Here is a 13,626-nt window from a genome sequence, read left to right as displayed (position 1 = left end):
ATAGGGAGCACAGCATCTCGAATGAAGCATAATTTTTAAAGCACTTTCTAATCACAAAACTAACAGATACATTTGCTCCATGAGTAATTCTCATGGCTCTGACGTCTGGAGCTCTGAACTTTAAAAGATATGAATTACTTGTTTACTTAAAACACAAAAGAAATTATAACTTAGTAACAGTATTGGGATTGCACTGGACACTTTACTGCTTTTGATTTTTGCAAAGTATGCAGCTTTATGACTGGGAAGTCGAAGGATTCACTAAAATGGAATTTCATTATTGTTCAGCTGGAGGTAAATGGTCAAATATGAACAAGACCCTGTTCTAGAACTGAGAGGAGTACTGTTTCTATGTAGTGAAAACCTCTCCACACAATTTGGTTAAATTCAAAATGCACCAAAGGTATATGAAAAAATGCAATTTTAGCAGCACAAAAGAATGATAACTTGCATCCTTTTATTTAAAACAAGAGATACCAATTATATATATTTTTTTTAAATGGAGTACATTTAATTTACATACAAGATTCGTCCATGCTTAGCAATACACGGAGTGGAGATAACAAGATTTTCAAACATTTACATGAGATTACACAAATATTCTGCAATGGCATTCTAGGATTTACCTACAGGCTATCTCCTTTAACTTTAACTGGGTTCACAGAAGCGTTTTAAGGCATAAAAACTGACCCCTTTAGATTACATACATAGATTACAAAACCGGAAAGAGACTGGGTTTAAGTCACATCGCAACATTTTGGAAAGGAGGAAAAATAAACCTGATATTATTTATACATTCCTTATAGTTCATATAAAAAGACAATAAGACATACACAAGAAACACTTTGTTTTGCAACATTTCTGCATAAAAACACGGGCTACAAAGAAACCATTAAATGTTTTCAAGACAAGCACTACTATTCTTCTATAATGGTTAGAGAACTGAAAGAAGAAAATAGAAATGGGCATTCTCAATGTATTTTTTTAAAAAAGTATTTTAAGGCTAAATAATATGGTTTCAGACAGACAACCTTTGTATTTACTCTTGAAATATTTCCCTAAAATAACATTTATATTAGATTGTAAACAAAATATTTTACATGGCAAACCTATTAAATATGTGTACAGAAAATATGCAGAGTATGTGCAAGGACAAAAAGAAAAATCACTGATACCAAGAACTTATTTTTGAGGTGAATAGCATAGGTAATTACTCGAGGGAGAAAGGAATAGGTGTTGCTGATAGGGTTACATGAAGGAGACCAGCTGGGCCGAATGGCCTGTTTCTGTGCTACAAATTCTATGTAATTCTATGTAAAGTCAAAAAAGGGGTATGTGACTTCCTGGATAAAGTGTACCTTTCAGCTGTCAATGTACACAGGTTTTTGGGATCGTCTATAGGTTTCTGCCTTGGGTGAGATATTTCTTAAATTCTAAAAGCTCTAACAATTATAATGGTTAGGGAAACACACCAGATGATTCACTCTATCTATCTTGATATGTGTTAACTTAAAATTAACGTTTTCTTCCATTCAGAAAACGTTGAGCGGATGCGGTGGCATAGTGGTAATGACACTGGACCCTGAATGACACTGAATCCAGAGGCCCAGGTTAATGTTCTGGGGACATTGGTTCAAATCCCAGCATGGCAGCTGGTGGAATTTAAATTCAATTAATAAATCTGGAATTTAAAAAAAAAACTAATCTCAGTAATAGTGACCATGAAACCATTGTTGTATGTCGTAAAAACCCATCTGGTTCACTAATGTCTTTGGGGGGAAATCTGCCATCCATACCTAGCCTACATGTGACTCCAGACCCACAATGTGGTTGATTCTTAAATGTCTTCTGAAATGGCCTAGCAAGCCATTCAGCTGTATCAAATGCAAGAGAAGAGTCTAAAAGGAATGAAACCGGACAGACCACCTGGCATCGGCCTCGGCACTGGAAACAATGGCACACCTGTCAACCCTGTAAAGTCCTCCTTATTAACATTTGGCAGCTTGCGCTAAAATTGGGAGAGCTGTCCCACAGACTCGTCAAGCAACAGGCTGACGTAGTCATACTCACAGAATCATACCTTACAAACAATGTCCCAGACACTACCATCACCATCCCACCGACAGGACCGACCCAGAGTTGGCAGTACAGTGGTATACAGTCGGGAGGGAGTTGCCCTGGGAGCCCTCAACATTGATTCTGGACCTCATGAAAGCTCACGACATCAGGTCAAACATGGGCACGGGAACCTCCTGCTGATCACTACCGACCACACCCCACCGCCCCCCAGCTGATAAATCAGTACTCTTCCATGTTGATCACCACTTAGAAGAGTACGGAGGGTGGCAAGGGCACAGAATGTACTCTAGGTGGGGGACTTCAATGTCCATCACCAAGAGTGGCTTGGCTGCACCACTACTGGCTGACATAACTGCTAGACTGGGTCTGCGGCAGGTGGTGAGGCAGCTATCAAGGGGGGGAAAACCTACTTGGCCTTGACCATTAAGGCAGCATTTGATCGAGTGTGGCTTCAAGGAGCCCTAGCAAACTGGAGTCAATGGGAATGGGGAGAAAACTCTCATTGGTTGGAGTAATACAGAGCACAAAGGAAGATGGTTGTGGTTGTTGGAGGTCACTCATCTCAGTCCCAGGACATCACTGCAGAAGTTCCTCAGGGTAATGTCCTAGGGCCATCCATCTTTAGCTGTTTCATCAATGCAACTCACTGGAACTGGACTTTTGCCTTTGGAGGAACCTAATGAACCTTCCAAATGAGCAGGATAGGTCAACAAGGCACAAGTCAGGAGTGTGATGGAATACTCTCCACTTGCCTACATGACTGCAGCTCCAACAACACTAAAGAAGCTCAACACCATTAAGGACAAAGCAGCCCACTTGACTGGCACCCTATCCAAATCCTTCAACATTCACTCCCTTCACCACCGATGCACAGTGACAGCAGTGTGTACCATCTACAAGATGCACTGCAGCAACTCACCAAGGCTCCTTCGACAGCACCTTTTTCTTCCAAAGCGCGACCTAGAAGGACAAGGGCAGCAGATGTATGGGAACACCGCAACCTGCAAGTTCCCCTCAAAGCCACACACCATCCTGACTTGGAACTACATCACCATTCCTCCACTGTCGCTGGGTTAAAATCCTGGAACTCCCTTCCTAACAGCACGACACCCCAAGGACTGCAGCAGTTCAAGAAGGCAGCTCACTACCACCTTCTCAAGGGTAATTTAGGATGGGCAATAAATGCTGGCCTGGCCAGTGATGCCCACATCCCATGAACAAATAAAAAAAAGCATCATCTGGGACAGCAGCATACTAGAAACAACAGAATGGTGCTAACCGAAACACCAAAATCCTGCTCATAAGGAAGGTTCATTAGGTTCCTCCAAAGGCAAAAGCCCAGTTCCAGTTGGTCCATTTGCAGTTGGTCAGACATCTTAATTCCGGTTGCTGGCAGACATACCTCTCAGCTTGCTTGTGTACGCCAGAAGCCTGCATTATGCTTCAGCCATTTCAGATTTGAATGAAACTTAACCTGGCGGAGGGTGCAGGTTGTGCATGGAATTGCAGCTTCTAAGCAACTGGCCATATGTAGTATAAATGGGGCAATTTGGCATACACAGGTACTGGAACAGTTATGGACCATAATATAAAAGCAACAAGACAGAACACAATCATCATTACAAATAAATGATAAAGTAAGTCTGGCCACAGCACCAGAATTGAACAGTTTTCAAAACTGATCCATTGTGACCTGCCCATGTCTTCCTAATGAACACTGAGACAGAGTAAAGTTGTCACAATGAGCAATATCCCAAATTGCTCTCATTTTAAAAGGTAACTGCAGCCTGGCATTATCTTTTTTTCCCAGGGAGTCCTTTAATAAGGTTTTATTCAAGTCAAAAAAACCAAGTGAAAATTCAGATTGTTTGATCTCATCTTCATGACAACAACCCCGAACCACAGCAGCTTTTAAGAATTGATTATTATAACCCAATTTCAGTAAACACCAGTTCTGACATTGAGCATGTGACAAGATTTGCACAGGTTTTACATGATGCAGTCCTATTGGCAGGAATCAGCCTCCACGTTTGCAGCCAAATGTTGGGCTGAATTTTCTGGCGGTTGTTGGGACCACATGGGAGTTCTGAACCCATGCATCTTGTCAGGGCACCCGCTGGCGCAACCTTCTGGGAGGCTGCCTCCACGTTTGCCAAAGCAGGAGGCATAGTTAGAGGGCCCAATCACAGGGTGGCTGGCTGGCAACCCCGCTGGGAGAGGTGGGTGTTGCTGAGGCAGAAAGGCAATCACTGGGGCCCCTTAACATTGAGGCGTTCTCAGATGCCTTCTACAAATTTGAGAATGAAGTGGCCCAAAGCTGGTACGGCCATCAGAGCAGAGGGGGAACCCCTCCTCAGGATTGGTTCTGGCCCAGCTGCAGCCTTTCATCGTGGCTGCTCCTTCACTGAGGCATGAAGCCTCTGGCTCTGATGGCTCCTGGGCCTGCTACTGGTAAGCTGCCTCCAAGGTGCTGTTGGGCGCCATGCTAAGCAACAGGCTGCTCTGACAGCAGGAAACTGTCAATGCCTTCAGAAAATGGGCCTTAAGTAGGGCCTCAATTAACAAAATTGGCTGCCCACCTCAGAGGAGCGGGCTGCCGATTTTGTTTCCAACTCATCCCAGGAAAATACTCCAGCAGGCGGGATGGTGTCAGGAAATCATCCCAATGGGGTTTCCCCGTCCCACTTGCCTCACAACCTGTCTTCATGGGGCTGGGAAAATTCAGCCTATTACTGCAGAGATCTATTAAGAGACAGTACACCTTTGTACATTCAGAAACTTAATAAACACAAAAACATGGAGATACCATACTGTAGACAGATACAGATAAAAGACATCTGTAAATTACACCACCTAGTAATTATGAAACCTTTAAATGCCCCATTCAAATCAACAAAAATGTTTTTTGAAAACTTTTATATGGTAAACTTGACTATTGGCCCTTTAGAGACAGGGATGTGTTTTTTTTTTGCATTAAAACAACTCTATTTTGATAAATAGATACCCTATCACAACATTACTTATTACAACCTCCTGTTCTGACAGAAGACCTACAACTAAAATGTTAATTTGCCTTTTCTCTTTACAGAATCTGAAGTATCTGCTGTGTATTTCCAACATTTTATGTTTATTACAACATTGCATTTTTCTTTCTCATATAACCTATTTTCACTTACATATTTGTGTTTAAATGCACATCTGTACACTGAAGAATATTGCTTTTTTGGAACCATTTAAACCAGTACTTTTCTAAGTTTACCACCTGTGTTCCAGAACTTCTGTGCGGAATAACATATTCCTGCTCTTTTTCCGTGAATAAACTGTCTCTTGGGCATCCAGATTTCTCCTTTTCCAAACATTTGGTTTGAAATCACTGCACTCTCACAGACTCTGGAGTGTGATCTAACTGTGAAAATCTGGAAAGCAAATCTTGGCACTGGGATATATGGCGGGTTAAAATAAGACAGTTTAAAAATGAAAGGTAAAATACTCAAGAATGTTTGTTAAATATCGTCATCCTGTTTCTGAGCATCAGGGCCTATGTGGGTAAGGGATCATCATCTCCTTTGTTACATTTGCACTTGCAGCAGAGGACAAATGGTGTGGCAAGCAGGAGGAAAGGTGATGCTACTAACAGCAAAAGACCAAAGCCTGCAAATATTCCAACTACCTAAATGGAAAAAGAAGAAAAAACATGATTACTATATCGTGTAATAATGAGAAAAAACTAGACAGCTGTCATTCAAGAAAGTGATGCCCTAAAACTGATGAGTCAATTATAATTTTTAAATATTTACCAGTGGGGGCAAAAGATTTCTTTATTATCTAGATGTTGTACAAATGTGTCAATTATAATTGAACAAAAAGGGAGAGACAGATGCTAATGACTGTTAACCAAGAGCACAATAAACAGACACTTTGGGGAACATTATGGGTAAATATATGGGGGAAAATACATGTATGCATTTACAGTTTTGCGATAATGGTCAGTTGGAAATCTTTATACAACGAGCAACTTTCATATCAGTATAGTCTTGCTTTTAGCAGTTAACACAGATCTTTTCCACATCATCTCAAATTCATAATGATACGCTTAATTTCTGAATTAAGTGGATAACATTTTCACACAGCAACAAAGGTGATCTGATGTTCAACTGACCACAAACACACACCCTTCTGAAATTGCATCAGAAAGTCAGCCAAAATCTGGCCTGCCAAACACATTTTTTTCCTCCATTCTTTGTACAATTATTACAGCCGCGTTTACTGCCATTTTCACCAAAATGCCACACTTCAGCAGTAAAATAAATTTTGCATAGAATGGATCAATAATGTACTGCATTTAGATTCTAATTACAAAGTATGCAGTATATAAGGAAACTTAGCTCTTGTAAAGTAATTTATTTTAGTCCAAAAATATCGGTGCGGCTTCACTGCATTCTTTTGTCCTAAAGCGTTGTCCTTGATGCAAAAGTAAAAACAAAATCCAAAATGTACAGAAAAACATGTTTGGGGATAACCACAATTTGTTGGCATACACTGCAGGATTGTTTTTTTCAAGCCTGACTTACAGAACATCAGTAACATTCAGCAGGAAGTACAAAGATGGAGCATAGCAGGGATGTTCTGCCAAATCACTATCTGTATTCACTTTGGAACAAAGCGTAGACATTGAAGTCAACAGCAGCTAATATTCCATCTGATGTGTGATTACTGCCCTCACTTTGTGGCTTTATACACTCCTGAATTCACAGGTTTATCATTTAAATGATTATAGAGACTCTGAGACCCTGCAAATGACATATTCCTTCAGGATTGGCCGAACTCTCTGTACAATGGAATATTTTTTAAACAAAATATGTACCATCGTAATTCAACTGTTTTAATGCTCATTAGCATCCAAGGTTAAGGAAAGTGCGGAGGAAGATTTATTTTCAATATATAAATTTCCTCACTACCCCATCCCCCAGCTAACATGGAAAACTGATTTTAAGAAAGACGCTTCCTATCTCATTGGAATTATTCATAGGTTCCAACTATGAAATTCACCATTTTGTTCTCATCTCACTAGCTTGTCTAATATAGTGAGTACCAGCCTGTGGCTCCATATTCAATCCTACAAAAGTAATATTCTTCTTGGTTCTGGATATCAGAAGATAGAGAAATTGAGGAAGCATTGTACCAATCAACCAAAATTATGTACTCAGCTAATTTGTTTTCTCCCATTCAACATGGAGGATGAGAAATAATGTGCATCATGTCTCCATTAGTATTATAATAACTAGCTGTAGCTCAGCAGCTCCCTCAAGAGAGGAGAGACCTAAAATGAAAAGTTTCCAGTGAAAGGGAAACCAAGAATAAAATGATGAATACCTCTATCTGAGAACAGTCATTTTACCATTTCCCCACATTACCTGAATTTTGATTTCTTGGGGTAGGAGAGGGGACAGGAGGAGAGTAATTTATGGTGAAATTGTTATCCATTACACCTACTCTTCTTGGAGTATTTCCAGTGGTTCCTGAGAATAGTACTGGCAGAAAAAGCAATAAGTTTATAAGCTTCACTGCTGATGCAATAAGGGTCTCTATTTTGAGCTCAAATTTGAGACACCCTTGCGAGCTAAAAGTAGCAAGCTTTTATTGAGAACGCACAGCAATGGTGTCAGAAGGGAGTCAGATACTAAAATCTATCTGGATTCAACAGAATTTTTCATGTAGTTAAAAGATGCTCCCAAATTGATCAGGAATGACATGATCACTAACACCATTGGGTAATGATAAGAACAGCCATTTCATTGACAGCTTAGTGTGACAGTGATGGAAAAGGACCTTTTCTACTCACCTGGGTTCTGTGCCAAATGACAGAGGCACGAGTATGACCAAGTTTGTTTCGGCAAGGTCCTTTATCATAGTGAATTAATAGAAAGTCATCCTGTTTAAAAAGGAACAATTTCAAGAGATTAACATTGGACTTTGCCTGGGTGAAACATTTAGCTTTGTCCTAACTCTCATCTAAAAGACAGCTTTTGAAATTCATTCTTCAAATGTTAGTTCCCATTTAAAGTTAACATTTCTTCCTACAAATTATAGGGAAAGGTTAATCTTGGTGGACAAATAGATTTTTTTTTAGTTTTTTTAAAACAAGTCTCATGCTACCGTTTCCCCGGATATTTTAAAAAATATTCCTGTTTACAGGCTCCTGTTATTTTTTCCATTGACCAGAGAGAATTTGCTAAAACATAACAAAAAGTCACTGGGGACGAGAGAGGAAAAATGGCTCCCCGAGAGCCAATTGTAGACTGTCAAAAATATAAAGGCAGTATCTCAGTACTACAAAAAGCATCTGCAGTGAAAGGATAATTGTGCTGTACATCATCCTAGCATGTACCAGTCTATTAAATGATAATCCAGTAGCCCACAGGGTCTTATGTGAGTGCTTGCTAAATGTGATTGGATAAATGTGGGCTCTCCCTGACTGTTCAGTTGCTAAATGTACTGGTGGTGTGGACCTAAGACACACAGACCAGGAAACCCTCTTGTTCAGTTCCTGGTTTGTACTGAAATTCCCTAATCTCTGCCGAGACAAACAGTAGGGGCACAGTGCCCCGCCGCTCACCCCCAATCCAGCTGCTTGAACGTAGGAAAAGGATAAAACCAGACATGGCTCTCAATTCTGTCTGCTGTCCATTTGCTGAAAGATGTGTGCACATGTGGACATCAGGCTAGAGTTTCTGCTTGTAATATCAGCATAATGCAAGCAAGATCAGCTGAACTAGTGCAAAATATCAGGGAATTTTAAACATAAGTGAGTTACGCTCCAAACCAACTAAACTTACAAAACAGGTCAAAATTATGAGATTCCACCAATTGCGCTAGTTCGGGAAGGCTCTTCAAACTGCGCTTTATCTTGTTAGGTGCATGGACATTAGTTGGTACGGTTTAAAAGTTTTTGATGTCAAAGGGTATTTAATTTACTAAGAAACTGACTAGTGTACACCAGCAAAACTACTAAATGGCTCAGCATAGTTTCATTTAAAAAAATTATTCTCAGCGATTTTAAAACAGGTTATTCACGGATGGAGGGCTGGACATTCTTATTTAAAATGCTCGTTTTAGATGATAATCCCATTTTCAACTGCATTAATAAAAGTTCAGAATTACCACTCTTACATATATTAAAGGAATATTGTTTAACTGGAATAAAGAAAAACAATTACATTCTATTATGCTGGCTGATTGTGCTGGTTTATTGAAGAATTTACCTTTGTAATTACACAAATGAATGTTATTGGAAATTTGGATGGTGAACTAAGCAGCACAACTCTGAACCTATTTTGTGCCCTTTTTCCCAAATTGCCGCAAAGTGGAAACCTACCCCATCATGTTCAGCCTCAGGGCACTGCAGTTATCTGCACATTGTAATCGCATAATGTTAATTGCACTACTGGGTTCAGTATTCAGCTAAATCAGTTGTTCTGATGATATCAACAACAACGACAGAATTAACACAGAAGCCCTACTGAAATAAACAAAAGATAAAAGGATATTAAAGCCAGACTTTTGCCAAGGGGCAATGATTTGAAATGGATCGATTGGCTGTTAGCTCCTTTGTATTATGCTGTGAAGTTTGTGAAAATTACAATTTTTCAAAATGATGCTCTGCAAAAAAAAAATATAGTGGCAAATGCTGGAATGGCAATAGGAAAAAAAGGGACTGAAACATTCATATTTACGGTAGCTTGAGAAACAAAAAACAATGCTACATTCTAACTGTAGGTGGTGGTGGTGGGGAAAGGCATAGGAAGACAAAGAGATCCTCAGAATCCAGACCACACAGCTATGGAGATTTGGCAGATTTCCCTAACTCATGATACATCTTAAAACTGGGAAAGATGAACAGTCAAGTGGAAGGCCAGCCCCAGCCAGCTCTTATAAAGTGCCTCAACAAGGGTTGCTTGTGAATGGTTTTCCATTGTTTGAAAAGTACATAAACATCATTTATCAGATTTTTAACTTTATCAGCGCTTGCAATTTTTGCATTTTTGTGCTGATTTTACAGTGCATTTTATTAGGTTATGCAGTGGCTGGATAATGAAATAGAACAGAATTCAAATTCATCCAATATGATGAGACCTCGACACCAACGAGCACGAAGAGACCTCGACACCAACGAGCACGAAGAGACCTCGACACCAACTAGCACGAAGAGACCTTATTAACTAGCATGAATCAACTATACAACAATGTGCATTGACATATTGCCTTTAACATTGTAAACACCCCAAGGAACTTCACAAGATCAACAGACAAAATTGGAGATATGACATAACTATATGAAAAGCAGCTGCTATCAAAACATTAAAAGAAGTTTTAATGCTACTGAAGATCTGACTCTTGTTATTTAGTCATGGGGTATAATCAAAGTAGAATCAAAATAGGTGACACAGTTTAATGTTCTAATATCGGTGACCTTAATATTATAGGAATTCTTTTGGGTTTAAAGCTAAATCCTTTCTGGGTTGTTGCTAATTTACAAAGTAAGTCAGAGATCTGAAGAACTACGTTGTAACGATTGAAGAATTATAACAAATTTATATTTTCAAATTGCACACCTCAAATACCATTAGCTGGCCCCAATCCCAATCTGATTTCAGCAACACACCTAATATAAATCAATGCAGTCAGGAAAAGTTTCTGGCCAGTCAATACATTCTTCGACAAACTGGATAGTACACAAGAACTAACAATTGAAGCGTGAATGCTAAGATGCTGCATAATTATAAAAATTGCATTTCACAAATTAGAAATCATCTCCGAATGATACACTTTGTCCTAATAATAATCCCATTAAGATAACTGCAGGCTGGATATGAATTCATCATCTTTCTTTGGTGGATGACACCATGCAACTAAAATAAAATTGGAAGCTGCCTTCAGAATATTCTGTGCACAATGACCTCACTGTCTGGAACTCAAACTATTTATAAAGGCTACACATGGAGATTTTAAATAGCAGCACAGACCCTTTCCCCTTTCAGTCCTGGCTAAAAAGGTACACTACCCATGTCTCTCGTGGACACTATCACCATGGGGAAAGTTCAACTCCATCCCGATGAAGTGAATTTGAATTGGACAGAGATCTTTGATACACAGGACATTGTGAATATATTTTGATGTATTCATGTAGTCTGTGTCCATGTAAAATCAGGAATCTTAGCTTAGATAATAACTTTGTTTGCAAATGTTCTTTTTACATTTTCAGATTTCTAACTCTATAGTTTGCTAACGTTCCAGTACAGCTACACCACTAGCATCTACCCTGCAATGTGGAAAATTGCCCAGGTATGTCCTGTACACAAAAAGCAGGACAAGTCCAACCCGGCCAATTACCGCCCCATCAGCCTACTCTCAATCATCAGTAAAAGTAATGGAAGGTGTCATCAACAGTGCCATCAAGCAGCACTTGCTTAGCAATAACCTGCTGAGTGACGCTCAGTTTGGGTTCCGCCAGGGCCACTCAGCTCCTGACCTCATTACAGCGTTGGTTCAAACATGGACAAAGGAGCTGAACTCAAGAGGTGAGGTGAGAGTGACTGCCCTGGACATCAAGGCAGCAATTGACCGAGTATGGCATCAAGGAGCCCTAGCAAAACTGAGGTCAATGGGAATCAGGGGGAAAACCCTTCGCTGGTTGGAGTCATACCTAGCGCAAAGGAAGATGATTGTGGTTGTTGGAGGTCAACCATCTGAGCTCCAGGATATCACTGCAGGAATTCCTCAGGGTAGTGTCCTAGGCCCAACCATCTTCAACTGCTTCATCAATGACCTTCCTTCAATCATAAGGTCAGAAGTGGGGATGTTTGCTGATGATTGCACAATGTTCAGCACCATTTGTGACTCCTCAGATACTGAAGCAGTCCGTGTAGAAATGCAGCAAGATCTGGACAATATCCAGGTTTGGGCTGATAAGTGGCAAGTAACATTCGCGCCACACAAGTGCCAGGCAATGACCATCTCCAACAAGAGAGAATCTAACCATCTCCCCATGACATTTAACAGCATTACCATCGCTGAATCCCCCACTACCAACATCCTAGGGGCTACCATTGACCAGAAACGGAACTGGAGTAGCCAGATAAATACCGTGGCTACAAGAGCAGGTCAGAGGCTGGGAATTCTGAGGCAAGTAACTCACCACCTGACTCCCCAAAGCCTGTCCACCATCTACAAGGCACAAGTCAGGAGTGACGGAATACTTTCCACTTGCCTGGATGGGTGCAGCTCCATCAACACTCAAGAAGCTCGACACCATCCAGGATAAAGCAGCCCGCTTGATTGGCACCCCATCTACAAACATTCACTCCCTTCACCACTGACGCACAGTGGCAGCGGTGTGTACCATCTACAAGATGCACTGCAGCAACGCACCAAGGCTCCTTAGACAGCACCTTCCAAACCCGCGACCTCAACCAACTAGAAGGACAAGGGCAGCAAATACATGGGAACACCACCACCTGCAAGTTCCCCTCCAAGTCACATGCCATCCTGACTTGGAACTATATCGCCGTTGCTTCACTGTCGCTGGGTCAAAATCCTGGAACTCCCTTCCAAACAGCACTGTGGGTATACCTACCCCAAATGGATTGCAGTGGTTCAAAAGGCAGCTCACCACCACCTTCTCAAGGGCAATTAGGGATGGGCAATAAATGCTGGCCTGGCCAGCATCGCCCACATCCCATGAATGAATTTAAAAAAAGTTTGCTAAAGGACAATACTCAACACAGAAAGGTTGTTGCTAAGAAAGATAAGGAAGGTCCCTTAGCTCATGTAACTCACTCTGCATGTAAACATAGCATCTAACAGTCTCTTCAATGATACCAGAGTGTTGTCTTTTTTCCCAATTGTCAAACGATTTGGTGACACACACCTATTACCTCTTACGACACACAAATGTCATATGAATTCCAATGACTTTCTACTTGCAGATATTTAATGAAAAGCTGTGCAACCTGCACAATGAGTTAAGATTAAAGGTTGGGCCACACCCCACATACTGCTAGCCATTTCTGTAGCAATATTTTGTAATTTCTTTTTTTAATGGCCATGGATACATCACTTATGAATGTGAACATGAGGTTGCAAGTACAATCATGCAGAATATACTTAATTTGGGAACTATTTTTCAGTGAATAATGGAAAGACATAGCAACATCAATATATACAAAAGCCAATAAAGGAAGTGTGATTTTGAGAGGATGATGCACATTTAGTTGTGTGGAGAGCAGGAAAACATGGATCATGTACCACCGACAGTCTGCACTGCTGTCTCCACGTTTCTGAAACAGCACAAGACCCACATTTGATCTGGTTCAAATTTAGGCGGATATCAATTTGAAATGATTAGTCTGGAAAATTCATAGTGGCAAATGCAAATGCAACCTCATGTTCACATTCATAAGTGATGTATCCATGGCCATTAAAAAAAGAAATTACAAAATATTGCTACAGAAATGGCTAGCAGTATGTGGGGTGTGGCCCAAATAAAGT

The 13,626-nt window shown here is 40.4% G+C and overlaps 1 protein-coding gene across 1 annotated transcript in view; it reads right to left on the bottom strand.

Moving 5' to 3' along the window:
• Positions 1-438: 438 nt before the first annotated feature.
• The window catches only part of LOC137356489 (probable E3 ubiquitin-protein ligase RNF144A-A), a 95,945-nt gene continuing 82,757 nt past the window's right edge, over positions 439-13,626 (bottom strand). The window contains 2 exon segments of the mRNA XM_068022376.1: positions 439-5,749; positions 7,922-8,011. Coding sequence (XP_067878477.1) covers positions 5,618-5,749; positions 7,922-8,011 — 222 coding nt within the window. The 3' untranslated portion in view covers positions 439-5,617.

Source organism: Heterodontus francisci, chromosome 3, assembly GCF_036365525.1.
Source record: "Heterodontus francisci isolate sHetFra1 chromosome 3, sHetFra1.hap1, whole genome shotgun sequence".
Classification (NCBI taxonomy): domain Eukaryota; kingdom Metazoa; phylum Chordata; class Chondrichthyes; order Heterodontiformes; family Heterodontidae; genus Heterodontus; species Heterodontus francisci.
This window is presented reverse-complemented; position numbering and strand designations above follow the sequence as displayed.